At 44.6% G+C, this 27,753-nt stretch overlaps 1 protein-coding gene across 1 annotated transcript in view; it reads right to left on the reverse strand.

The window, feature by feature from the left end:
* The window catches only part of psmf1 (proteasome inhibitor subunit 1), a 56,631-nt gene that overhangs the window by 13,839 nt on the left and 15,039 nt on the right, over window positions 1–27,753 (reverse strand). Inside the window, exon 4 of the mRNA XM_078236899.1 lies at window positions 20,494–20,697. Coding sequence (XP_078093025.1) covers window positions 20,494–20,697 — 204 coding nt within the window. The remainder of the gene's footprint in view (window positions 1–20,493; window positions 20,698–27,753) is intronic.

Consider the following 27,753-nt stretch of genomic DNA (forward strand, 5'->3'; position numbering starts at 1 on the left):
CCAAGAAATGTCATGTTAGTTGTAAATTTCTTGAAGTAATTGAGCTGCTATAAAATCACCTTAATATTCAACATTATTCCCATTATTAAATCCCCAATATTGACATCCTAACTGTCATAATTTACCAGAAAATTAATTGGACCAGCTATATAAATACCGTGGCAACAAGAGCAGGTCAGAGGCTGGGAATTGAGCAACCCACTTCCTGATTCCCCAAAGCATTTTCATCATCCACAAGGAACTAATGATGGAATTCTCTTCACTTGGCTGGGCAAAATCTGACATATGACTCCATGAGAGTCTTAACATCATCCAAGACAAAACAGACCATTTAACTGGCACCCCATTCACCACCTTAAACATTCACTCCCTCCCCTGCTGGTACACAGTGGCAGCAGTGTGTACCATTTGCAAAATGCACTGCAGCATCTTGCCAATGTTCCACTGGCAGCATCTGCTAAACCGCTGATCTCCACCATCTTGATGGACAAGGGCAGCAGATGTATGGAAATTACTTCAATGTGCGAGTTTCCCTCCAAGTCATACACCATCCTGACTTGGAAATCTATTGCCATTTCTTCACAGTCACTGGGTCAAAATCTTGGAGCTTCCCACCCCCCCAACAGCACTATGAGAACATCTTCACCGCACTGACTGCAGCAGCTCACCACCACCTTCTCAAGGACAATAGCTGCTCGCCCTGCCAACGTTGCTCACACCCCACGAATGAAACAAAATTATATAAAAATTAAACAAGTACAGACTTCCTGCAGCATTCTATAAAATGTAACTGATCAAATGTTGAAGGTAGTTACTCAAATGATCTTGCGCTGCTCACAGAATGTAGAGTCTACAATCACCTGCCAAAGTAAATAATGGAAGCTTGGCTTCTCTCCAGACTTTTAGTATCAGACAGGAGTTGTAACCTGCCAGTCATACTCTGGGAAATTTGCACTCCTTCCATTCTGGTCTCTTGAGTATATCCGATTATTATCACTGCAACAGTGATGACGGTACCTTCAAATGCCTGGGTCGCAACTTCTGGTCTTCATCCTTGGCCCCGCCTAAATTTATTCTACCACTCTTTTAATATACCCTTAATCAGATTCAGGGGCGGCACGGTGGCACAGTGGTTAGCGCTGCTGCCCCACAGCGCCAGGGACCAGGGTTCGATTCGCGGCTTGGGTCACTGTCTGTGTGGAGTTTGCACGTTCTCCCCGTGTCTACGTGGGTTTCCTCCGGGTGCTCCGGTTTCCTCCCACATCCTGAAAGATGTGCTGGTTAGGGTGCATTGACCCGAACAGGTGCCGGAATGTGGCGACATGGGGATTTTCACAGTAACTTCATTGCAGTGTTAATGTAAGCCTTACTTGTGACTAATAAATAAAATTTAACTTTGATCCCCCTCTTTGACCAAACTTCTGGTCACCTGTCCTTACATAACTTTGTATACCTCTAATATTGATTGTTTCGTGAAGATTCTTGGCGGGACTGACCATTAACATTCTAATCCTTGAACTCCAGGGTATCAGCGCTCTCCAAAGTGTCTCAAATTGGCATCAGATTTAGTGGCCCCTTTGCCCTTCCACATCCTCAGAACATTCCAGCAAACTGATGCTTAACGAGGGGAACGAATAGTTTACAAGTAGATTAAACAGCAATTTGGGCACCAGAGACAAGGGAGCAGGAGAATTAAACACTCCATCTCCAGAGAAATTGGGATCATTCTCTTTCACGCAGAGGTGGTGAGAGAGAGATTAAATAGAGGTGTTCATAGACATGAATGGTTTTGAATGTTGTAAATAAGGAGACATTGTTTCCAATGGCAGAGCTGTGATTAATCAGATTTAAGGCTACTGGCAAAATAAATTTTTTTTATAAACACTGAGTTACGATCTGGAATGCAAGGGTGGTGAAATCTGATCCAGTTGTCATTTTCAAAAGGGGAATTGGATAAATATTTGAAGGGGAATCATTTTCAGGATAATGAGAAAGAGCAGGGGTGAGTGAGACTAATTGGATGGGTCTGTCCGAGAGCTGGCATTGCCACAATGGGTCAAAATGGCCTCCCTCCTTCTATGCTGCTTCACCCTATGATTACAGCTATAAAAGATTTTTCTTTGGCCCAGGCAGTGTAAGATCATGTAGAAACAATCTCTGACAATAGATTTTTCTTTTGATAAAATCAGGTGCAGAGATGTCAACAACATTTCTAGAGGTTGCACTCAAAGTGAGGAGCGTTGGACAGAATGAAAGACTGACGAGCAGGCAGTGCACGTTTCAAGACGATCCTCCACAGCACTCAACCATGGCCCCAGCAAATACAGGATAATAACTGCCTGTTTCATTATTGGTGGCAGAATGATGGGAATCTACAGGGAGATGTTATTCATCTGAAATACATCTGACATTTCTGTAGTCTCAAAGGCAAACAACATTTTGCAGCTTCAAAGCAAAATAGTAAAAAAAGAAACTAATTAACCATCAGTTTAGAAGCTCCACTGATGAGATTGGCTGATATCATGCATTTTAGTCATGAGGTACAATCTTCAGGGAGGCCATTTGTCCTATCGTGGCTTTACCAGCTCTCTGACAGACCCATCCAATTAGTCTCACTTACCGCTGTTCCTTTCCATTGTCCTAAAAATGATTCCCCTTCAAGTATTTATCCAATTCCATTTCTGAAAATGACAATCAAATCTGATTTTACCCCACCCTTTCATGGCACAGCTTTCCGGATCATAACTCGCTGTGTTTAAAAACAAATAAAATATTTCTCATCTGCTCTGGCAATCGCAATATATGCTAAAGTGTTAGAATCTCTCCAAAACCCCCAATTAACGCGTCAAGATTTTAAAGAAAGCTTCAGAAAAAATGTTCTATAAATTTGAAATATTATGAAGGGTTTTCATGGGATAAATAAGGAGAATCAGTTTCCAAAGTGGGATAGTACCAAAGGCATCACAATTTAAGGTAATTTGATAAGGAACAAGATGAACGAGGTGTTTTATGAGTTGCTGTGATCTGGAACGCACTGCTTATAAGGCAGCAGGCGCTAGATTAAAAAAAGAGAACAAAAGCAAAATGCAGCGGATGCTGGAAATCTGAAGTAAACACAGAAAATGCTGGAAGAGCGCAGCAGATCTGGCAGCATCTGCGGAGACACACTGGGGCAATCTTACCTTCTCGCCCCGCTGGTCGTTGGGCGGAGTGGGCTGCTAAGATCGCGAGAGAGCTGAATAATCAGGCACTGGGCATTGCCAAGGGGACGGGGCCTACAGGGAGGGGGCGAGACCTAAAGGGAGGTGTGCGGGTGGGCTGTTGCACAGAACAAAGAGATCTGCGCATGCACAATGGTGCCCTCTGCTGTAAACTACCGGCTTTCGGGTGGGCTTAGGCCCCGCTTCCTCCACCTGCTGATGGGAAACAGATCTTGCTTCATTTTTTCCTCAAAGTGTGACAAGATTGGATTTTTAACTCGCCCTAAAAATCAGCGTGATTCTCTCCCATATTCATGCTAGTTCACCACTTAGAATTTTTTCTAGTAAGATTGTCCCCACAGAGTTAATGTTCCGAGTCAGTGCCCTTTTATCAGAACCCTGTAAAGTTAACTCTCTCTCCACACAGATGCTGGTTAAGCTGCTGAGAATTTCAAGCATTTTCTGTTTTTACTTATAAAAAAGGGCAGATGTCTGGAGATACAGGGCTGCTGGGAAACAGCTGGGGAGTGGGACAAAATGAGCAGCTCTTTGACAGAGGTAGCACTGGCATGATGGGCTGGATGGTTTCCTCCTCTGACAAATGATTAAAAATTTTAAATAATTTCAGATCACGTATGTATCCAGGCCACTGAGATTTCATCAAATTCAGTTGTTCCAACTAAAATTCCTCAAGCAAATTGTAATTCATAGCTGAGCATTTTATTATACTGCCCCTACTGTTGAGGAGGTGTAAATAGTGTTAGTTTACTAATGGCTGCTTGCAGTTCAGTGTGTGCTAATTATAGTGCAATACACAACACAAATGATCTCCACAGCATTTCAACTTTTCATAGCTGGTCAGACATAACTGATCACCAAGAGTAATTTACAGCACAGCAGGAGGCCACACAGTCATCCAGTCCATACTGGCTCTCCTGGAGTAATCCAAAAAGTCCCACCTCCCTTGCCCAATCTCCGTCACCCAACAGGTTTATTTCCTTCAGGGACCCAATTTCCTTTTGAAATTATTGATATTTTTCTGCATCCTCATTGGCAGGGTGTTCCAGGTCACTATCACTCCAGTTAAAACATTCTTCCTCACATTCCCTCTGCATCTCTAGCCCAAAATATTAACTACGTGTCCCCTAATCTTGTACCATCAGCTGATGGAAACTTTTTCTTTGTCTAACTTATCTAAGCCTGTATCTTGTTCACCTTTATCAAATCTCCCCTCAATCCCCTTTCCTCCAAGGAGAATAACCCCTGATTCTCCAATCTATTCTTGTAGTTAAAATCCTCCATCCCTGGAATCATTCTGGTAAATCTCCCTTTGCACTCTCTCAAGGACCTTCACATCTTTCCTAAAGTGTCATTACCAACACTAGATGCAATACTTGGGGATCTAATGGTTGAGATCTAACGGCTGAGGTCTAACCAGAGCTTTATAAAGGTTCAGCATAACTTCCCTGATTTTGTACTCAATGCTTCTATTTACGAAGACTGAGATCCCATATGCTTTGCTAGCCACTTGTGGGTTTTGCCACCTATAAACATCAATGCACATGGACCCCCAGGTCCCTCTGTTCCTGCACACTCTTTAGAACTGTGCCATTAAGTCTAGATGACCTCTCCTTATCCCTTCTGCCAAAATGCATCACCTCATACTTCTCTGTATTAAATTCCATCTGCCACTTGTCTGCCCATTTGCATCATCCTGACAGTTTACCACTCCTCCAAGTCACTAGCAAATTTTGAAAGCTTTTCTCTAAGATCTAAGTATTTTAGGTACATCAAAAAAGCAGCAGTTTTAGCACTGACCCTTGGGGAACATCAACTTCTACCACCCTCCAGTCCGAAAAACAGCCATCTACCATGACTCACTGCCTCCTGTCCTTAAACCAATCTTTTATCCAATTGGACAATGACACTTCTAATGCATAAGCATCAATTTTGTTAACCAGCCTTTTATGCGGTACCTAGGCAAACACTTTTTAAAAACCCCTATAGTCAATAACCACCATATTCCCATCAGCAAGCTTCTAAGTTTCTTCATCAAATAAATAATTCAGATTAGTCAAACACGATCTGTGCTTGCTCTCGTTCATCAACTCAAATCTCTCCACATGCCTATTGATTTTTTCCCCCTCTGATTATGGATTCCAGACCCTTCACCACCACTGCTGATAAACTAATTGGCCTGTAGTTGTGATGACTGCTCTTGCATCTTTTCTCCAAGAAGGATGTCACATTTACCGCTCTCCAATCCTCTGGGACGTCTCCCATATCCAAGGATGAGAGAAAAATTACGACAAGCCCTTCTGCTGTCTCCACCATCACTTCCTGTAATTGGACGGAGTAGATAGGGAGAAACTGCTCCCACTTGTAAAAGGATCAAGAATAACGAGGCACAGATTTTAAATGATTTTCAAAAGAAGTAAATGTGTGGTTGGGGTCTGGACTACCTGGAAGGATGGTGGAAGCAGGTTCAATCGAGGCATTCAAAAGGGCATTAGATGATTATTTGAACAGAAACAATGCACAGGGTAATGGCACTAAGTCATAATATTAATTCGGACAGCTGGTACGGACATGATGGGCTGAATGGCCTCCTTATGCACTGTAACAATTCAGTCATTCTGTGAACTTGGGATGTAGCCATCCAGACCAGGTGATTTTTCTACCCTAAGAATTGTCAGCCTTTCTAGTACCTTTGCCCTTTCAATTTTCACACAATCTCTGCTTCTACGCATTTTTGTCAGATTCCTCTTTCTTAGTAAACACCGATCCAAAGAACTCACCAAGTATTCCCTGCACACCTAAGCACATATCACCCTCTGAGGAGAAACAGCTGTTGACATGGGCTGGAGGACTGTCCTCTGCATCTAATCAAGGCTGACACCCCAATACATTACTGAGTGCTGCACTGTCAGAGGGAGCATCTGACTGAGATATCATTGCAGAGCTCCGCCTGTCCTCTTGAGTGGGTGTAAATAATTCCATGGCACTATTCTGAATAAGAGCAGGAAAGTTCTTCCTGGTTTCCTGAACAATATTTATCCTTCTAACTATCATCACTAAAGCAGATTACAGTTTGAGGAATCAGACTGTATGCAACCAAAAGAGAAAACGCTGGAAAATCTCAGCAGGTCTGGCAGCATCTGTAAGGAGAGAAAAGAGCTGACGTTTCGAGTCCAGATGACCCTTTGTCACAGCTTTGTCAAAGACTGTATGCAAATTGGGTGCCTTGTTTCCGATAATCCAACAGTGACTATGTTTTAAAAGCACCCCATTGTCTGTAAAATGCTTTGGGATGTCCTGAGGTCTGGGTAAATGCAAGTTTGTTTTCTTGCATTTCCTTTTTCAATTCTTGGTCACTGTGGGGTAAATCCCCATGACTGACGGAGGGTCGCAAAATCAATGAATGATACAGCAGTGAGAGGCTGTTCAGCCCACTGTGTCTGTGACAGCTATGTGAAAGCACAATTCAATTAGGAATTCCATTCCCACTGTTCTTTCCCCAAAGCTTTGCAAACGTTTCCACAAAGAATCATGCTAGAATGCGACGGGAAAATCAGGCTGCAATCAATTCAGATGCCTGACCACTCACCCACCATTGCCTCACTTCAACAAACTCCGTGTAGCTGCCCACAGTCTGCGGAAATCCCTATTCTCACTGACCAAGTGCAAAGTATTTTGGTAATACTAACTTTAAACTACTGTATTTGATCCTGCTCATCATTATTTTCAAGCAGGACGCTCACAGTTGGAGCTCGTGGCCTGGGCACACTCTGTCCTGAAAACCTTTCTGATTTTTCTTTTAAGAAAATAAAAATAAAAGCGCAAGAACTTGTAATAAGATAGTGTCTTTCATTAGCTCAGCATATCCCAAAGCACTATACTGTCAATGAAATCATTTTTGAAGTATAGCTGGTGTCGCAATGTAGGAAACAGAGCAAAGCAACCAATATGTGTGCAGCAAGGATTCACAAACAGCAACATGATGTAGCCAAGATCACCGAGTTCAGAATAAACATTGTCCAGGACATGGCAGGAACTTACCTGCTCCAGTATTTTTTGCAGTAGTGTCATATTATCTTCTATGTCTAACTGAGAAGGCCTTGTTTAATATCATATCCGATGGAGGTCAACTCCGATAGTACACAGCATTCCCTCAGCACTGGACTGAATTGAGTATCCGCACACATACACACAGATATACAATTATATCTCATAGCATAGTCGTTAAACACAACAGCTGAAACCTCCAGAACACAAACCATTAAAATGATAAACAGTCTAACTGTTATCTGTGACACCTCAAACCAATTATACAAGTTACTGAATCCAGTTTCCATAGTACAGGAATTCATACAAGGAAATAAATGGTTCTTGGCAACACAAGCGCTCAGACATAATGCTGGGGGCAGGGACACAGCAAAGCAACATTCCTGCAACTAAAGCAATGTAACACACCCAATTACTGTTCCTGCATTTAGTGATGAGCCAGCACTGTGAACTTGTTAGGGAGTGCACAACTTTGAGGGAGTGACACACTGTCAGAGGTGTCATTAATGCTGATGAGAATAGAAGATATTTCAGGCCACTACTCAAACAACTGGTCATTTCTCAGCCACTCCCAGTCTCCTGACCAGCACTCATGCTCAAACCAAAACAAATTGTTTGGTTATTTATCTCATCTTTGTTTGTGGGGCCTTGGTATGTACAAAATGGATTCTGTCACTGAGCGAGCTTGAGAAGTGATAAATTAGCGATAACAACAGGCGATAGAACTAACTTGTCAGCTCCAGAGCTCAGTAATTGGAGTGCCCATATCTACAGTCAGAATGATTTACTGCATAGGGTTCAAAGGCCTGTTTCAAAATGGTATCTAGGATATCCTAAAGCTGGTAGGGCACAGAAAGAGGCCATTCAGTCCACTGTGTCCATGTCAGCTGTCTGCAAGAGCAAATCCCGCTGCCTTGTCTTTTCTCTGTGGCAAATCTTTCCTCTTCAGATAATTATCTAATTAATGCCTTTTTGAAAGACACAATTGAATGTGCCTGCACCACATTCTCAAGCAGTGTATTCCAGATCCTAGCCACTCTCTTCATAAAAAGGTTCATTCTTGTGACGCCTTTGGTACTTTTGTTATTCATCTTAAATTGATGTTCTCTGGTTCGTGACCCTTCCCTTCCACTAGTGGTAGCAGTTTCTACCTATCCATACCCTCTGACTACTTTGTCCATACCCCTCATGATTTTGAACAGTTCTATAAAACCTTCTCTCAATCTTTTCTACAAGAAGAACAGCTCCATGTTTGCCAATTTATCTACATAACAAAACTCCCTCATCTCTGGATCTATTCTCCTGAGTCTCTCTGTACCCTCTCCAATACCTTCACAGCCTTTCTGAAGTTTGATGCCAGAGTTGGACATGATAATCCAGTTGATGCCCAACTAATGCTTTACAAAGGTTCATCATAAATTCCTTGCATTAGTATTCTATGGGGCAGCACGGTGGTTTAGCACTGCTGCCTCACAGCGCCAGGGATCCGGGTTCGATTCCCGTCATAGATCACTGTCTGTGTGGAGTTTGCACGATCTCCCCATGTCTGCGTGGGTTTCCTCCGGGTGCTCTGGTTTCCTCGACAGTCCAAAGGTGTACAGGATAGGTGCATTGGCCATGCTAAATTGACCTTCAGTGTACTCCAACAGGCACTGGAGTGTGGCGACTAGGGGATTTTCACAGTAACTTCATTGCAGTGTGAATGTAAGCCTACTTGTGACTAATAAATAAACTTTACTATGTTGCTATCTATAAAGCTCAGGATAACCATAAGTCTTATTCACTGTTTTCTCAGCCTGGCCTGCCACCTTCAACAATATACTCCCAGGTCTCTCTCCTTCTGCAACCTCTTTAGAATTGCACCCTGTATTTTATATTGCATCTCCTCCTTTTCTCTACCAAATGCATTACTTCCCTGCGTTGAAATTCTCTTGCCCATCCATTTAACCTGTCTTTGTCTTCTGAAACCTATCACTATCCTCCTCACAGTTCACAATATTTCCAAGTTTGTGTCATTCACATGCAAGTCAAGGTTATTAATATAGGTCAAGCAAAACAATGGTCCTAAAAACAACCCCTGGGGAATCCCACAGTACATTTTTCCAGTCTGATAAACAATAATTCACAAGTATTCTCTGTTTCCCGTCACTAAGCCAACTTTGTATATATGCTGCCACTGTCCCTTTTATTCATAGAATAGTAGAATCTCTACAGTGCAGGAGGCCATCCGGCCCATCGAATCTGCACCGACTCTCTGACAGAGAGTCTCACCAAGGTCCTCTCCTCTATCTCCGTAACCCCACACATTTACCATGGCTAATCCATCTAACCTACACATCTTGGGACACTAAAGGGCAATTTTTTTACCATGGCCAATCCACCTAACCTGCACATCCTTGGACTTAAGTTTTAACTTCGCTGAAAAGCTTGTTAGATGGAACCTCAATAAATTCCTCTTAAAAGTTCATGTGCATTACCCTCACCAACCCTATTTGATCTCATCAAGTTAATTAAATCCGAAATGCCCTTAACAACTCTGTGCTGGCTTTCCTTAATAGGTCCACATTTATTCAAGTGACTGTTAAATTTTGTCCCAGATTCTTGTTTCTAAAAGCTATTCCACCACCAAGGTTAAACAGACTAGCCTGTGGTTTCTGCGCTTATCCTTATACCCTTTCTGAACAACGGTGTAACATTTGCAATTCTCAGTCCTCTGGCCTCACCCTTGTACCCAAGGAGGACTGGAAGATTATCGCCAGTGCCTCCACAATGTCCACCTTTACTTCCTGCAATGTCCTCAAATGCATGAGTCACTTTAAGAAAGAAATAGTAATCATATATTTCGATAGATCTTCCATGACTGTACTAGGTCATGAATTAAATTATTAAACCTCTCTCCACTCGCATTGTCTGTACCTGTAAAGACTTGATTACCTGTTAAGATTCGCATTCCATCCATTATCTTGTAATTGAGTTTGTGCCTATATATGCCCTGTGTGTGAACCAAATCCTGCACTCACCTGATGAAGGAGCAACGCTCCAAAAGCTCGTGCTACCAAATAAACATGTTGGACTTTAACCTGGTATTGTTAGACTTCTTACTGTGCCTACCCCAGTCCAACGCCAGCATCTCCACATCATAGGTCACAAACCTAGTGAGGTTAAAGCCAAAGGAATAGTTCTGAAATGCATTCGCTGTTGTGGTGCAGGAGTTGCGGCAGCCACTTTGCACAGTGAGCTCCAGCCAATAACAATGAGATATTGACCAGGACATCCCTATTACTGATGCTGGTCAAGGGGTAAGTATGTGCTACTGTAATGGAATGTTTTATGTCCCCACAAGTGCACAGAAACAACCTTGATTTAATGTTTCACCAGGACTTCTGACGGTTCAACGCTTTCTCGGGGCTGCATTGGAAATATTAGCCTGGATTTCGGGCCCGAGTTCCTGGAGAGGGATCCAAACTCCTGATCTCAATGTGTTACCCACCGAGCCCAAGCTGACACCTCATCAGTTATTTATTTGCCTTTCAACTTCCATCTGATTTGGAGCTTGCAATGAAGGAGCTTTTGTTTATAAATCATAATATCAAACTGAAAATGCAGAATGCAAGTATTTCAAAAATGTGTTTCTTAAACGCCATACAGAAAAACAGATTTAAATAAGGATGCTGATGATAATTTTCAAGTCACAGCCCAAGGGCAACAGTGTGTACAATCCATCAAAGCAAAGGCCATGCACTAAACACATCTGGGCTTACTCAATGAATCTAATTAATTAGAACAGTGCATAAATTCACCTTTATTAAACAACAGAGGCTGTATTGCCATAGCAATGTTACAGAAGCCCATTAAAAAGAAATCAATTCATTGAAGCGCTGTCCATGGAATTTAAATCACATCAATCCCGATAAAACTGAAAATTGGTTTATTTAATCTCAGTAGAAATGATTTAAACAGTGAGCAAACTGCAATACAATACCGTGTAAACACAAAAATTATACACTGCCACAAAGCTACATGCAGCAAGTTAACTCAAACCTAAAACTAAAGATCAGATGCTTGGCTGCTGCTAAACAGCCATAAAGTTGAGTGAGGGCAGGTGTTGAGGGTTGCAGGTCACACAGATAGATTATTTATCAATTTTAAACTCTTTTTCCTTCTAAACCTCTTGGCTTTTGCTGGGTTTATTTCATTGAGCAGCTCTCTGACACATAACCCCAGTATCCGACCTACTTGAGTAATAGCCTAGATTAAGTTTTGTTTTACTTTTAGCCATTCTTGGGACATGGGTGTCGCTGGCTGGCCAGCATTTATAGCCCATCCCTAGTTGCCCTTGAGAAGGTGGTGGTGAGCTGCCTTCTTGAATCGCTGCAGACCATGTTCTGTAGGTTGACACACAATGCCGTCAGGGAGGGAACTCCAGGATTTTGACCCAGCGACTGCGAAGGAACGGCAATATATTTCCAAGTCAGGATGGTGAGTGGCTTGGAGGAGAACTTGCAGGTGATGGTGATCTGCTGCCCTTGACCTTCTAGATGGAAGTGGTCGTGGGTTTGGAAGGTGCTATCTAAGGATCTTTGATGAAGTGGATGGCACTTTGCACCTCAGAGCTAGAAGGTTGGTGGCTTCAATCTGCCCCCCCCTCCTTGCAGGATTTGAGATCTTAATTCAAGGTGACACTTCAATGTAAAATCTGAGGGAATGCTGCACTGTTGAGGATGCCATCTTTCAGATAAGACCAAGGCCAGAAGACAGATGATGGCACTATTCAAAGAAAAAGGAGTCCTCCTAGCATCCTGGACAATGTCTGTCGCTCAACCCAGTGCCATTAAAACAGATGAGTAGGTGTTGAGTTCTGTGGGAGTTTGCTGGTCATAATTTACCTTCTGTGCTTGTGTATGTAAAGCTTGACTAGATGGCAACAGATTTGAGCAGAAGAATTTGAGTCCATCTAGCTCAGTGTTCCCTTGGTACATTTCTAATAATCTTGAATCTTATTTGTTGACTAGAACTGGTCTAGATCACTACTGAAACTTATTGAGGTTTCTTGCCTGTGCCGGTAAACTGTTACACAAACTTTCCACACCTTGCAGCTGAAAAAAAGCTCCTCCAGTATTTTCATTGCACTTAATTTGCAAATATATTCCATTGTGCTTACGTTCTGTACACAGTCCAAAAACTTACATAGATCCAATTTATCATTATTTTACTCACTTCTATTGTATTCCCTTGATAGGCCATCAATCTTTTCTCTTAAGTTATTCCCTCAAGTCGCAGGATCAGCTCTGTTCACCCGCCAATAACTGAGTACCCTTTTTTAAACTGACTAAAACTGCAGGCAGTACTCCAGATGTGATCAAACCAGGACCATATATAGTTTTAAATTGGCCTCTCCCAATGTAAATGCCATTCCTCGTGCTACGCACCTCGGCAATTCCTTTTTAATGTTTTGTAAAACAAGTTTCAGTGACATGTCCATGTCCCCATGAACCGATTCCTGCTCCTACACATCAAATACACTGTTATTTGTCACCTAAAACACATCTACTTTGCATCGACCAAATCTCGTAACTGCACATTTCAGTGTCAAACTGCATCTACCATTTCTCTGCCCTCAGTTGAGCTTTATCAAGATTCTTTAGAATTTGAGCCAACTGTTATCCACCACTCGCAAACATTCCCAATTTTGTACCTTTTGCAAATATTGACATATTGGGTGGAGAAATTGCAGAGGTATTTTAACATGGTGAAATGTGTTATGAAATTTGGCCATGGGAAGATTGATGTCATTTGAAAACAAAGGTTTATTTTTGAAGTACACTAAATATAAGATAGGAAATGTGGCAGTCACAGAGTGATAAAATAATTACAGCATAGGAGGCCATTTGGCCCATTGTGCCTGCACCAGCTCCCTGAATGAACAATTCACTTAGTGCCATTTTCCTGCTTTCTCCCTGTAACCCTGCACTTTCTTCCTTTTCAGGTAACAATCTAACTCCCTTTTGAATGCCTTGATTAAACCTGCATCCCACTCTCAGGCAGCAAATTCCAGACCCTGCGTGAAAAAGTTTTTTTTCTCCTATCACTATTGCTTCATTTGCAAATTATCCTAAATCTTGAATCAATGACCTTGCATTCTTGATCCTTTCATGATTGGGAACAGGTTCTCCCGATCAACTCTGTCCGGGTCCCTCATGATTTTGCATACCCTGCACTATCTACCTTTCTTGGACTGCCTGGTGGTGGCCCTTCTTTCCACCAGTTCATTGAGCTGCGATGGGACCACCTCTTTAAACAAACTACCCACGTAACTCTCAGCTTCACAGATGTGTCACAGTGTCTCCGGCTGCCGCTCGAGCTCCGAAACCCAGAGCTCAAGTTTCTGCAGTTCGGAGCACTTCCTGCACACGTGGCCATCTAGGATGCCAGTATGGTCCATGACTTCCCACACACGACAGGCCATACATTCCACTCGGCTGACCTCACCTGCCATGTCTTGAACTTAAAAGATACTTCATCTTACTTGCGAACTTTTCAAATTATTTAGTCTAAAAGATACTCCTCTTACCTTAACTCAGTTGCCTTGTCTAATTCTACTTCACCTCACTTATTCTTGTATTACTCGTAATTGTTTTCATTACTGATCACATTATTACGCTGGCTCTAACTTTTACTTAGCCCGGGTGTTTCTCCGTTGATCCCTTAATATTACATTTTTCTAATTTACTGCTGTTTCAGGTCAGTCCCTGGGATGTGGGGTGAGATCGATTAGAGGCCAATAACGTTTTGTTTTAAGTAAAGGTTGAGATTCCAGGCACCTATTTTTGGAATAAAGCCGCAAGATTTCATGGATTTTGAACCAACAAAACCAATCTTCACTATAAAAGTTGAGAAAGATGAAACCATTTACAATATGAATCTTATACTCCAGCATTCAAAGTGAGTACCTGTCAATTAACAGACGAACCCTGGTCGAGCACACCACACTACAGAGTGAGCAAGAGATGCATAAGACATAGGAGCAGAAGTCGGACATTTGGCCCATTGAGTCTGCTCTGCCATTCAATAAGGTCATGAGTGATATGATGATCTTCAACTCCACTTTCCCACCTCATCCCCATAATCCTGGATTCACTTATCAATTAAAAAATCTGTCTATCTCAGCTTTGAACATCCTTAACGACCAAACCTTTACAACCCTCTGTAGTAAAAATCCACAGATTCTCTACCCTCTGAGACAAGAAATTCCTCCTCATTTCGGTCTTAAATGGGCGAGCCCTTACTCTGAGATTGTGCACTCTGGTCCTAGAGTCTCCCACAAGGGGAAACAACCTGTCAAGCCTCCTGAGAATCCTATATGTCTCAATAAGGCCACCTCTCATTCTTCTAAACTCCAATGAGTACAGTCCCAACCTACTCAACCTCTTCTCATAAGAAAATCCCTCCATACCCGGGATCAACTACTGAACTTTCTCTGGACTGCCTCCAATGCCAGGATATTTTTCTTTAGATTAAGGGGACCAAATCTGTTAAAACTGCAATCAAGACAGAGTCCGTAGATTTCTTAAGAACCAGCCCACACATCAGTAGACACCATGTTGAACTATCTTGTTGAGACTCGCTCCCATGAAGGATTTCCAGCTTCACCTTCAAAGATTTCTTCTTGGAATTCTCTCCAAAAGTCGCTCCACATTGGGCGGCTTTTATAAAGGCTCACCTCACAGGGTTTCAATCTCCCCTTCCAAGATTCCTTCTTACAGGAATGCACTCAACTCTGGCTTACAAGTATGCTTGCAGATCTATGGCGGTGCCAAGCATAACACCACTGCTACATAGGGGTACGTTTGCCCCAATGGCCCTAAAGTCTGCTCCCTGCAACTCTTGCTCTAACTTAACTGGGGCCTGTTTCTGTCCCCTTTGTCTTTGTGATACATGTAGGCTGGCACACTGCCTCAAATTGACTGCCTTAACAAGAGTTGCTCATTGATCCTTGAACTGATCTGGTGACCCATTAGAACACTCCCAGAGACTCCCACCCTTCTTACTAGGCAGGAACCGAGTGACAGGCATTCTGTGGACTAAGTGTTACAATCTCCACAGACTAATTTAGCACCCAAGGACATAAAGATCAACAATTTCATGACATCAGAGATACAACTCTAGCTTGTAAAACTTAATTTTGTAGCTTAACCCTTGGAACCCAGATATCATTCTGTTAAAAGTACCCTGCACTCCCTCTAAGACCAATATATCCTTCCTAAGATGTGGTAGCCAGAACTGCTCATTTTACACCAAATCTGGTCTAACTAGGGCTTTGTATGATTTGTGGCATATCAGACTATTTTAGTTCTCTGGATATAAAGGCCAGCATTCCATAGAATCCCTACAACACGGAAGGAGGCCATTCGACCCATCAATTCTGCACCAACTCTTCATTCGCCTTCTGATTATTTTCTATACCTAGTCATGGCATTTTGATGATTGATGTACATGGAACCACAAGTCACCTGCGATTTCCACTGTTACTAGCTTTTCACCATTTATAAAGCCTCTGTTCAATCTTTTTAGTTTCAAAGTGGATGATCCCACATGTACCTACATTGAAATCCATTTGCTTCCATTTACACTATTTACAATGCTGCCTATCTTTGTGTTCTTGGTAACTTGGATATGTGCCTTTCTCATTCATCATCTAAGTTGTTAATACACATGGTGATTATTTGAGGCCTCAACATACATCCTTGTGCAACACCACTAATTGCAATCTGTCTCTTCCCACTCAGTCAATTTCCTAACAAGGTTAACAATTTGCCTTCAATTACACAGGCTTCCACTTTAGCTAACAGTTTTATTGCATTAATAAGTCATTTAAGTTACCCATGTTCCCTCATGAAGAACACACAGTGTTAATCTAAACCAGCACTTTCCAACACAAAAGACAACCATTCAATTCATCTTATCTCTCTGAAACAGCAATCTACTTAGTTCCACTTCCTTACTCTTTTTCCCAGAACTGATTCACTTTTAGAATTTAACTTCAGAATCTGCTTCCACCATCCTCTGAAGCAATGCATTCGAGATCACAATTCCTCACAGCGGAAAAATAATTCTCCTCGGCTCCACTCAAAACAATTTTGTGAACAAATTCTAAAAATGCTTGACTTCTGGAACAAGAAACATATGGAAACCTTAAAATAAAGAAACTGTTCTCAAAAAGTGTGTGGACGGACGGTGGTGAGTTTCTCACTCTCGTGCCGCCTGTTAAGGACACTTTCAATCACACCTCGTATTCCACAATGTTCATCACAAAGGATTTCCTTGGTGAACGAAACACGTACGAGGGGAGAGAAGTAGCGCAGCATTCAAACTTTCACACTTGTGCACAGTTTGCAAAAACTGTCCATTAATGGCATAATAACAAGCAACAACTGGCCTGTTGTATTTAGGCATCAGCTCTGGCTCTGTGGGTACCATTCTTGACTATAGGTCAGACAGTTGTGAGTTTAAGAGCATAAAATCTAGGCTGCCACTCCATTGCACAGAGAGTGCTATACCTTTGGAGGTGCCGTTTTACTTATTAGACATTATCTGAAGGCTTTATCTGCCCCTTCATGTGGACACAAGAGATCCCATTGCACTGTTTCTATTCAGTTCACCAAAACAGGTACTCTGGTCATTAATTTGATTGTTGTATGTGGGATCTTGCTGTGCACAACTTGGGCGTTCTGTTTCCAATATCACAAAATATAAATCTTTCTTTCCTGTGCCATCTGCAAATATGGGAGTATTTTGTTTCAGCCTGTGTTTATTGTTAGAAATTCTTAACAAGTAGTTTAAATCTGAATACTCCTGAATGCCAGTCACCTGGTTTTAAGAGCCATCATGAGGAACCTCACCATGTGAGGGGGTGGCACGGTAGCACAGTGGTTAGCACTGCTGCCTCACAGCACCAGGGACCCGGGTTCGATTCTCGGCTTGGGTCACTGTCTGTGTGGAGTTTGCACATTCTTCCCTTGTCTGCGTGGGTTTCCTCCGGTGCTCTGGTTTCCTCCCACAATCTGAAAGACGTGCTGGTTAGGGTACATTGACCCGAACAGGTGCCGGACTGTGGCAACTAGGGGAATTTCACAGTAACTTCATTGCAGTGTTAATGTAAGCCTTACTTGTGACTAATAAATAAACTTTACTTTACTTCACGTGCAATAGGCCGATCATAATAAATTGCACTAGCCTGGAGGTGGCACCGGGTCTGTCTCCAGAGAAGTGGGGTAAGGACAGAATGCAGAAAGAGATGGATAAATGAATGATGATATGCTAGTGGACAGCCTCGAAAGTATTGCAAGCTTAGTTGGCATTAGATTAAGAGAGCTGGAGAAAGCCTGCAATTTACTGCACTGATACAACTCTCACCTGGTCAGGGGTGGAAAAGTTATTTCTATTCAGGATACCTGCCATTTAAGGGCCAGTTAATCCCTTTAAAGGGGAGAAGAAATGTAACTTCAACGATGGAAATTTTGGCACAAAGGGAGGTTTTTCTTGCCTGTATTGAATTTATGACCCTCCGGGGGCTGTTTTCTAGGATGCAGAATGTAGGTGTTACAGTCATAGCGAGGGTGTAGAAAAAGACCAACTTAATGCGAGGTAGGTCCAATCAAAAGTCTGACAGCAGCAGGGAAGAAGCTCGGTTGGTACATGACCTCAGATTTTTTTCCCCGATGGAAGAAGGCGAAAGAGAGAATGTCCGGGGTGCGTGGGGTCCTTGATTATGCTGGTTGCTTTTCCGAGGCAGTGGGAAGTGTAGACAGAGTCAATGGATGGGAGGCTGGTTTGGGTGATGGACTGAATTCACCCAGAGGAGGACTTTGCTGGGTCAACAGGCTGAGTTTACAGTTGCCATTTCCTGTGCCTCGTTTGATACCAGGTAGTCCATCTGGTTTCAATCCTTTGAGACTTTATTGCAGTTTGATATCACTAAGTGACTTTCTAGGCATTGCTGGAGGGCATTTTAGAGTCAACCACATTGCTGTGGGTCTGGAGTCACATATAGGCCAGACCAGGTAAGTATCGATAGATTTCATCCCCTAAAAGGCATTAGTCAAACAGATGTTCTGTTTTAAACAATTGGCAATGGTTTGATGGTCATCATTAGACTTTTAATTCTAGATTTCTATCAAATACAAATTCTACCACCTGCCACGGTGGGATCTGGACCCAGCCCCAGAGCATTAACCTGGGTTACTAGTCCAGTGACAATAGCATTGAGGAACTGCCTCCCCTCCTTTATATCAGTTACAAATCTGCCTTTCACGCATTTCAACTGATGACTCCTGATACCTCGACTAACATTGATGCTTTGAAGTCATGTTCCATTCCATTTATCTTAAGATGTAAAACCATGGCTCAGTGGGTTGACTTTGAGTCAGATGCTTTTGGATTCAAAGCTCATTCCAGACACTTGAGCACAAAATCTATGTTGAAACTTACAGTCCGGTCAAGGGAATGCTGCAATATCTGAGTTGACATTAAAGTGAGGCCTCGCCTGCCCCCTCAGGTTGATACAAAAGATCTGGTGGTACCATTTTAAAGAAGAGTCCAGGAGTTCTCCTGGTTCCTGCCCAATATTTACCCCTCACCTAGCATCACTGAAACAGATCAGCTGATTATTACCACACTGCTGTTTGTGGGAGCTTGCTGTGCACAAACTAGCAGCTGTTTTTTCTGTTTAACACTGACGGTATTTCAGAAGTATTTTATGGACTGGAATGTGCTTCAGGGTATCATGAGACTGTGAAATGTTATGTAAATGCTAGTCTTTCTTTCTGTAACAGTAAGTTATTAAATCATAACTGCAGTGTAATATATTCAGGAGCTATGCCAAGGAAGGCTCAGTGTGCTACTGTACCCCGTCAACATTCCAGTGTGTATGGTAACAGAAAAGGCTACTTGCCAATCAAAACACACCTTCCAACAGTATCTATGACTATGTCAAAACAGACTCCCCCGCAACCTAACACACTCATTTCCTTAACTCCTGCGTGAATCAAACAGCTGTTAACATCTCTACAAGCCGCAGCCCATTTCTCCAACCGGTTTTGCATCAGTACCCTTCTCAAGGCATCAACGTCACCCAGTTGCCGCAATCTATTTGTTCTACCTTCTTACCTGATCACTTCTCATTTTGAATTGCGCTCGAGGCTTTGCCCGTTTTGTCATTTACGTCCTTGGTTTTTATGTTAACTAACTTGCTTATCTTTACCTTTCATTGTTCTGGGGAACAGTATCACATCTCCTGCCAGTCTTTCCTGCTCTTGCAGTTCAAGCTTTCTACCCCTACAGAGGTGGCCACTGAGGTCCCTCTGTCACAGGATTGTCTCATTACTGTCACTACACACAAATTATTGACCAAAGTTCCCACTTCTGTTGATTGGTGATGAACCCGACAAGATATAATGAGATTCTTGCTGACAGGAGCGAACCTCTGCAGCATGGGAATAAACACCAGCTTCGGGGAATTCAAATCAAGAGCACATTCTGTCCTCATATGAAAAACAAGAATGATTTATCTCTTTCAAAAGAGCTAGAACAGGCAAGATAGGGTGAACAGTCTCCTTCTGTGGGGCTAAATGTCTTATTTTCATTCGACATCCTATGGGATAGGCGTCCCAGAGAGAGCTGCACGGTCTTAGTGAAAATGTAATGAGACAAAAGGGCATTTCTTCCTTGTCTAACGCTATTTGCAATGCTGGAACTTTTGGCTATGAGTTAGAAGGTCGTGGGTTTGAGCCACACTTCAGAAACATGAGCATATGATACAGGATAACACTATAGCACAATGTTGGGGGAGTGCAGCACGGCTGAAGATGTCTCCTTTCAGAGGAGACGGGAAATCAATGTCCAATCTGCATTCTCAGCTGGACTAAAATGTTCTCAGATAACATTTCAAAGAGCAGGGGAGGTTCTCCCGTTGTGGGAGCTTGCTGTGCGCTAACCCGGTGACCACATTTTCCTGCAGTTTTACAGTGGCTACACCTCATTAGTACTTAATTTGATCTAATATGCTTTGAGATCCTGATTTCATGGCGGGTGCTGCATGAATCCTTTTAAAAAGTGTTTGCAAGTTATTGGATCCTCACCTCCTGGCCAATCTTATTTTGTGCTCCAAGGTTAAAATAAAGTTGATCCAGTGCACCCACCTTTTTGAACAGTAATGAGATTCCCTACTCACCAGGGAGGTTGCCTCTGCCTCTGCGGTGCATTGGATGGAACGAAGAGTGGGTTGGTGCCCGGGTGTGGTTGAGCACCTGGAACAGGATGAACTGATTTCTTTCCTTTCTGTGGCCCTCCTCCAGCCCTCTGTTTTGTGCCAATTAAAGGAGAAACTATTGTCGATTCAATCTGATTCCGCAACTCCTCTTTCTTCTTGAAGACTCTGTTTGGGAGAATAGAACGAAACATTTTCATTTGAGCAGCAACAAATACTTGATAAATGAGGAAAATGACAACCGTGGGTGTATTTATAACACGGAGGAGAATTTCTTGAATATCTTCTTAGAATGATACGGCACATAAAGAGGCCCTCTGACCCATTGGGCCTGTGCCAGCTCTTTGGATTTGCAATCTGATTAGTCCCACTCCCCCTATTCTTTCCCCATAGCCCTACTAATTCCTCTTTGAATGAGGGAGTACAGCGAAGGTTTACCAGTCTAACTCCTGGGATGACAGGTCTGTCATATGAGGAGAGACTAAGTCGGCTAGGATTATATTCACTGGAGTTTAGAAGAGGGGATCTCATAGAAACTTATAAAATTCTAACATAATTGGACAGGATGGATCCAGAAAGAATGTTCCCGATGGTGGGGGAGTCGAGAACTAGGGGTCATAGTTTGAGGATAAGGGGTAAATCTTTTAGAACTGAGGTGAGGAGAAATTTCTTCACCCAGAGGGTGGTGAATGTGTGGAATTCACTACCACAGAATGTAGTTGAGGCCAAAACATTGTGTGATTTCAAGAAGAAATTAGATATAGCTCTTGGGGCTAAAGGGATCAAGGGATATGGGAGGAAGGGGGAATCAGGATATTGAATTTGATGATCAGCCATGATCATAATGAATGGTGCAGCAGGCTTGAAGGGCCAAATGGCCTCCGCCTGCTTCCAGTTTCTATGAATAAATGATCTGGAAGAAGGAGTAACTGGGGTGATCAGTAAGTTTGCAGACGACACAAAACTGGCAGGACTTGCAGACAGTGAGGAACACAGTCAGAGGCTACAGAAGGATATAGATAGGCTGGAAATTTGGGCAAGGAAATGGCAGATGGAGTTCAATCCTGATAAATGCGAAGTGATGCATTTTGGTGGGAATAATGTAGGGAGGAGCTACATGATAAATGGAAGAACCATAAAGGGTGTAGAGACGCAGAGGGACCTGGGTGTGCAAGTCCACAGATCTTTGAAGGTGACGTCACAGGTGGAGAAGGCGGTGAAGAAGGCATATGGCATGCTTGCCTTTATAGGACGGGGCATAGAGTATAAAAGTTGGGGTCTGATGTTGCAGATGTATAGAACGTTGGTTCGGCCGCATTTGGAATACTGCGTCCAGTTCTGGTCGCCACACTACCAGAAGGACGTGGAGGCTTTGGAGAGAGTACAGAGGAGGTTTACCAGGATGTTGCCTGGTATGGAGGGGCTTGGTTATCAGGAGAGATTGGGGAAACTGGGGTTGTTCTCCTTGGAAAGACGGAGGATGAGGGGAGACTTAATAGAGGTGTATAAAATTATGAAAGGCATGGATAGGGTGAACGGTGGGAAGCTTTTCCCCGGGTCGGTGGTGACGTCACGAGGGGTCATAGGTTCAAGGTGAAGGGGGGGAGGTTTAACACAGATATCAGAAGGACATATTTCACACAGAGGGTCGTGGGGGCCTGGAATGTGTTGCCGGGCAAGGTGGTGGAGGCGGACACACTGGGAACGTTTAAGACTTATCTAGACAGCTATATGAACGGAGTGGGAATGGAGGGATACAAAAGAGTGGTCTAGTTTGGACCAGGGAGCGGCGCGGGCTAATTGTTCCTTGTTTCTCGTTTCAAGGCTTCATTCTATGATCATCTTGCTGGTGCCAGTACAGAGCGAGACTGCGGATAGTTGGGAACCTGTCTCGGGGGCAGGGAATTCATATGGTGTTCATGGAAGTGGAAATGACTAGGGTTGGAAAGCATTTTCCGATCAGGGCCATTGTGATCTCCTGGACTCGTTTCGATCGCCTCAGGGGGTCGGAGAGGAATTTCCCAGATTTTTTTTTTCCCCCATATTGGCCCTGGGGTTTTTCACTCTGGGTTTTCGCTTCTCCCTGGAGATCACATGGTCTGGAATGGGGGGGGTGGGGGTGAGTTAATAGGTTGTAATGAACAAAGCATCGTAGCTGTGAGGGACAGCTCGGTGGATAGGATATTGGTATGTAGATAGGCTGGAAAATTGGGCGGGGATCCTGGATTCAGGATTCAATCCTGGACCGGGGAGCGGCGCGGGCTTGGAGGGCCGAAGGGCCTGTTCCTGTGCTGTATTGTTCTTTGAATGCTATCAATGAACCTGCATTCCAGATCACAACAACTTGCTGTTTAAAAAAGACTTGTTCTTCATCTCCTCTTCCATTCTTTTTCCAATTATCTAAAACCTGCATCAACTGATTACCAATCCTCTCTCCGCTGAAAAGAGTCTGGCCTTATTTTTCCTATTGAAACCATCCATGATTGTGAACAGCCCGATCAAATTTCCCTTCGAGGCTCTAAGGAGAACAACAGCTTCGCTAGTCTCTCCACACAGCTGAAGTGCCTTGTCCCATGTACCTTTCTAATAAATCTCCTCACCACCCTCTCCAAAGCTTCCCAGAATCAATCACAATTGAATTGATCTCTAATGGGGACGGCACAGTGGTTAGCACTGCTGCCTCACAGCGCCAGGGACCCGGGTTCGATTCCCAGCTTGGGTCACTGTCTGTGTGGAGTTTGCACATTCTCCCCGTGTCTGCGTGGGTTTCCTCCGGGTGCTCCGGTTTCCTCCCGCAGTCTGGAAGACGTGCTGGTTAGGTGGATTGGCCGTGCTAAATTCTCCCTCAGTGTACCTGAACAGACGCCGGACTGTGGCGACTAGGGGAATTTTACAGTAACTTCATTGTAGTGTTAATGTAAGCCTTACTTGTGACTAATAAATAAACTTTTACTTTTAACTAGCATTTTATAAAGGTTAAGTATAACTTCCTTGCTTTTGAACTCTACCACTCCATTAATAAAGCCAAGGATCCGATTAGTCTTATTAAACAGGTTCCTCAACTTGTTCTGCCACTTTCAAAGAAAAGCACAATTGCAGAGATTTTGGTTTGCAATCCTTGCTACAACTATGAAAGTCTCATATCTTCCAACAATAAGATTAATTTTTGCATAATCTGCAAACATCTTAACCATGTCTCTTACATCTAAATCTAAATCAATTATTTAAAAAGCAGAGAACTAATACTGGGCCCTGTGGAACTCCAATCACAAAAATACACATCAACCGTGACCCTCTGCTACCAACTTAAGCCTAAATTCTCCACAGCCACAGGCCCATTATCTCGGAAGATGAAATGCAAGTTCTCCAAAACTGACAGAGAACCAGTAAAAGGTGCAAAACTATCTGCTGAGCTCAAGGTCTCTGATACATCTGAAGAACTCGGGGGAATACTCAAATTACTTATTTCCTCAGATTGGAGGATTCTTTCCGAGCTCCTCGAGACAGGATCGATTTTTTGTCTGTGATGAAAAAATAGAAGCTTCTTTCTTTTAATGTTTGTGTTTTCCTTTCCCCCCGCTTCCCTCCCCCTCCAGCTGTTTATTCCCCATGTTATTTATTGAGTTCCTTTGACCAGTGGAACACTTCTTCCTGCTGCTGCGCATGCACAACTAGACAACAATGACAACTTGCATTTATATAGCACAAAGAACAAGAACAAAGAACAAAAGCACCTTCAATACAGTTAAGGATGCAAAGACACTTCACAGGATGGAGGGAAAGGAATGGGGAAGAGAGAAGGTGTGGGATGATGGACGGAGGGGGTGGAACAGACCGATGTGGAGAGACAGACGGGGGGTGGGGCGGGGGGGTGGGTGGGGTGACAGACCGGGGGGGTCAGACAGACGGGGGGGAGTCGGACAGACAGGGGGTCGGACAGACGGGGGGGGGTTCGGACAGACGGGGGGGGGGTTCGGACAGACGGGGGGGGGGGTCGGACAGACGGGGGGGGTCGGACAGACGGGGGGCGGGTCGGACAGACGGGGGGGGGTCGGACAGACGGGGGGGTCGGACAGACGGGGGGGTCGGACAGACGGGGGGGTCGGACAGACGGGGGGGTCGGACAGACGGGGGGGTCGGACAGACGGGGGGGTCGGACAGACGGGGGGGTCGGACAGACGGGGGGGTCGGACAGACGGGGGGGTCGGACAGACGGGGGGGTCGGACAGACGGGGGGGTCGGACAGACGGGGGGGTCGGACAGACGGGGGGGTCGGACAGACGGGGGGGTCGGACAGACGGGGGGGTCGGACAGACGGGGGGGTCGGACAGACGGGGGGGTCGGACAGACGGGGGGGTCAGACAGACGGGGGGGTCGGACAGACGGGGGGGTCGGACAGACGGGGGGGTCGGACAGACGGGGGGTCGGACAGACGGGTGGGGGGGGGGGAGATGGGACGGGGGGGCGGATGGGACGGGGAGGGGGGGACGGGTGGACGGGACGATGGGTGGGGGAACGGGACGGGACACGGACGCGGGGATGGACGGAGGGACGAGGGACGGAGGGACGAGGGACGAAGGGGGAGGGACGGGGCACGAGGACGAGACGGGGGGGGGGTGGACGGGACGGGACATGACGGGACACGGGGAGGGACGGAGGGACGAGGGACGGAGGGAGGACGGAGGGAGGGGGGAGGGATGGACGGACGGACGACGGAGGGTCGGATGGAGGGGGGACGGACGGAGGGGGGACGGACGGACGGGGGGGGAACGGACGGAGGGGGGGGACGAAGGGGGGAGGGACGGATGGAGGGGGGACGGACGGAGGGGGGACGGACGGAGGGGGGACGGACGGAGGGGGGGGGGAACGGACGGGTGGGGGGGGGGGGGACGGACGGAGGGGGGACAGACGGGTAAGCCTCCTTCTGCACTGTCGTGATTTGATTCTAGACGGTTACAAGTTCAAGCGCTATTCCAGTGAATTGAATGCAAAATCTTGGCTGCCATTCCAGTACACAGTACTGAGGCAGTGCTGCATTGTCAGAGGTGCCATCTTTCAAATGAGACATCAAACCAAGACGCCATCTGCCCGCTTCGGTGGACATAAACTATCCCAGCACACTATCTGGAGGAGGGGAGTTGTTTTCATATTCAGGCCATTATGAACTATATTTATCCCTTGACCAACATCACTGAAGCAGCTGATCAGGTTGTTACTCTTCTTGCTGGGATCCTGCTATTAAAAAATTGGTGCTGATTTCCCCCACATTATAGCACGGGCTCCACTCAATAGTATCCGATCAGCTATGAAGTGATAGGGGACAGTCTTGGGTCATGAGAGGCGCTGTAGAAATTGCTAATCCTTTCTGTAATCTTTTTACAATTGTCTCATTCTCTTTATGGCATGTGCGCTCTTGATCTCGGGTCTTGATCCAGTGAAAGTCAAACCCTGCTGTCCAATTGCTGGACTGCTGCCAGAGCCTGCCGAATATCGAGCAGTCCTGCAGAATGCAGCATTTTCGGCCTGTCAAAATGTTAAAGGCAGTACTGCCGCAGAGAAATCAGCAGGCTGGGCTGGGAGTGGAATTATTCTGACACGCAGTTCCTAACTGACAAGCACAGCAAATTACTGTTACACACAGTCGGTGCTGCTGGGTGACTGTGAGCACCGATTTTACTTCCAATCCATCTTCCTCACTAATGATGGGATCCCAGCCTGCCAGTTCAGGCAATAAAACACTTCCTTCTTCCTGGGTTTCAGTTATACTCCTCATGACCCACAGGGAACACACTAAAAGCTTTATATCCTTTGGACTTCAGGTTAAAATGCATCAAAGGTCAAAAGGCTTGCCATTTAAACTTTATTTTTTTTCTTAGTGTCACAAGTAGGCTTACATTAACGCTGCAGTGAAGTTACTGTGAAAATCCCCTAGTCGCCACACTCCGGCGCCTGTTCGGGTACACTGAGGGGAATTTAGCACGGCCGATGCACCCTAACCAGCTTTTAGTCTAGGCAACCTGAGAGAACATGGAATTGCTGCGAATTAGGAGCTGGGCATCTTTTGGACAGAGTAGGACCTGGTTTACAGCTACTCCTGTGTCCAGAGTAAAATGATTTTAAGATTAGAGCCAGGCCATTTGGAGGGAGTCCAGGAAGCTTTTTTTCCCCCACACTAAAGGGTGTGGGAGTCTGGAATACGTTTTGCCCAGAACGTAATGGAGGCTGGAGGAAGAGGTGTGGGAGGCATAAAATTATCTCCAATGTTTCAGAGGAGGACAAAGAAAATGCTTCAAAGAAACTCTGAAGGTCTCCTTGAAGTGTGGTAGGATTGACATTAATGATTGCGAGGAGCATGCTGATCGGTCAAAATGGTGTCAACCTGTCAATCAAGATGCATTCATGCATTGGGTCCAAAGGCCTGAATGATGAGACAGAGTGGCAGCAATGAAGGAAAGAAAAGGAAGCAAACCTGAACACCAGATCCCACTATCTCATGGTCCATGTGCCCTCAGAACCTGAGTGGTAGTCCAAATTGGAAGGAAGTAAAAGAACAAAGAACAGTACAGCACAGGAACAGGCCCTTCAGCCCTTAAGTCTGCGCCAATCACATTGTCCTATCTAGACCAACCGCCTGTATCCTTCTATTCCCCACTTGTTCATGTGTCTATCCAGATAGGTCTTAAATGTCGCTAACGTATCTGCCTCAACCACCTCACTTGACAGTGCATTCCAGGCTCCCACCACCCTCTCTGTAAAAAACTTCCCCCGCAAGTCTCTACTGAACCCTTCCCTCCCTTACTTTGAACTTGTGCCCCCTTGTAATTGTCATTTCTGCTCTGGGAAAAAGCTTCCAACTGTTCACCCTATCCATACCCCTCATAATTTTATAAACTTCTATCAGGTCACCCCTCGGGGAGAATAATCCCAGTTTACTTAATCTCTCCTCATAGCTAATACCCTCCATACCAGGCAACATCCTGGTAAACCTTTTCTGTACTCCCTCCAAAGCCTCCGCGTCCTTCTGGTAGTGTGGGGACCAGAATTGGACGCAAAATTCCCAATGTGGCCTAACCAACGTTTTATATAACTGTAACATAATTTGCCACCTTTTATACTCGATGCCCCGACTGATGAAGGCAAGCATGCCGTATGCTTTCCACCTGTGCTGCCACTTTTAAGGATCTGTGGACCTGCACACGCAGATCTCTCTGTGTGTCTCTGCTC

Source organism: Mustelus asterias, chromosome 20, assembly GCF_964213995.1.
Source record: "Mustelus asterias chromosome 20, sMusAst1.hap1.1, whole genome shotgun sequence".
Taxonomy (NCBI): Eukaryota; Metazoa; Chordata; class Chondrichthyes; order Carcharhiniformes; family Triakidae; genus Mustelus; species Mustelus asterias.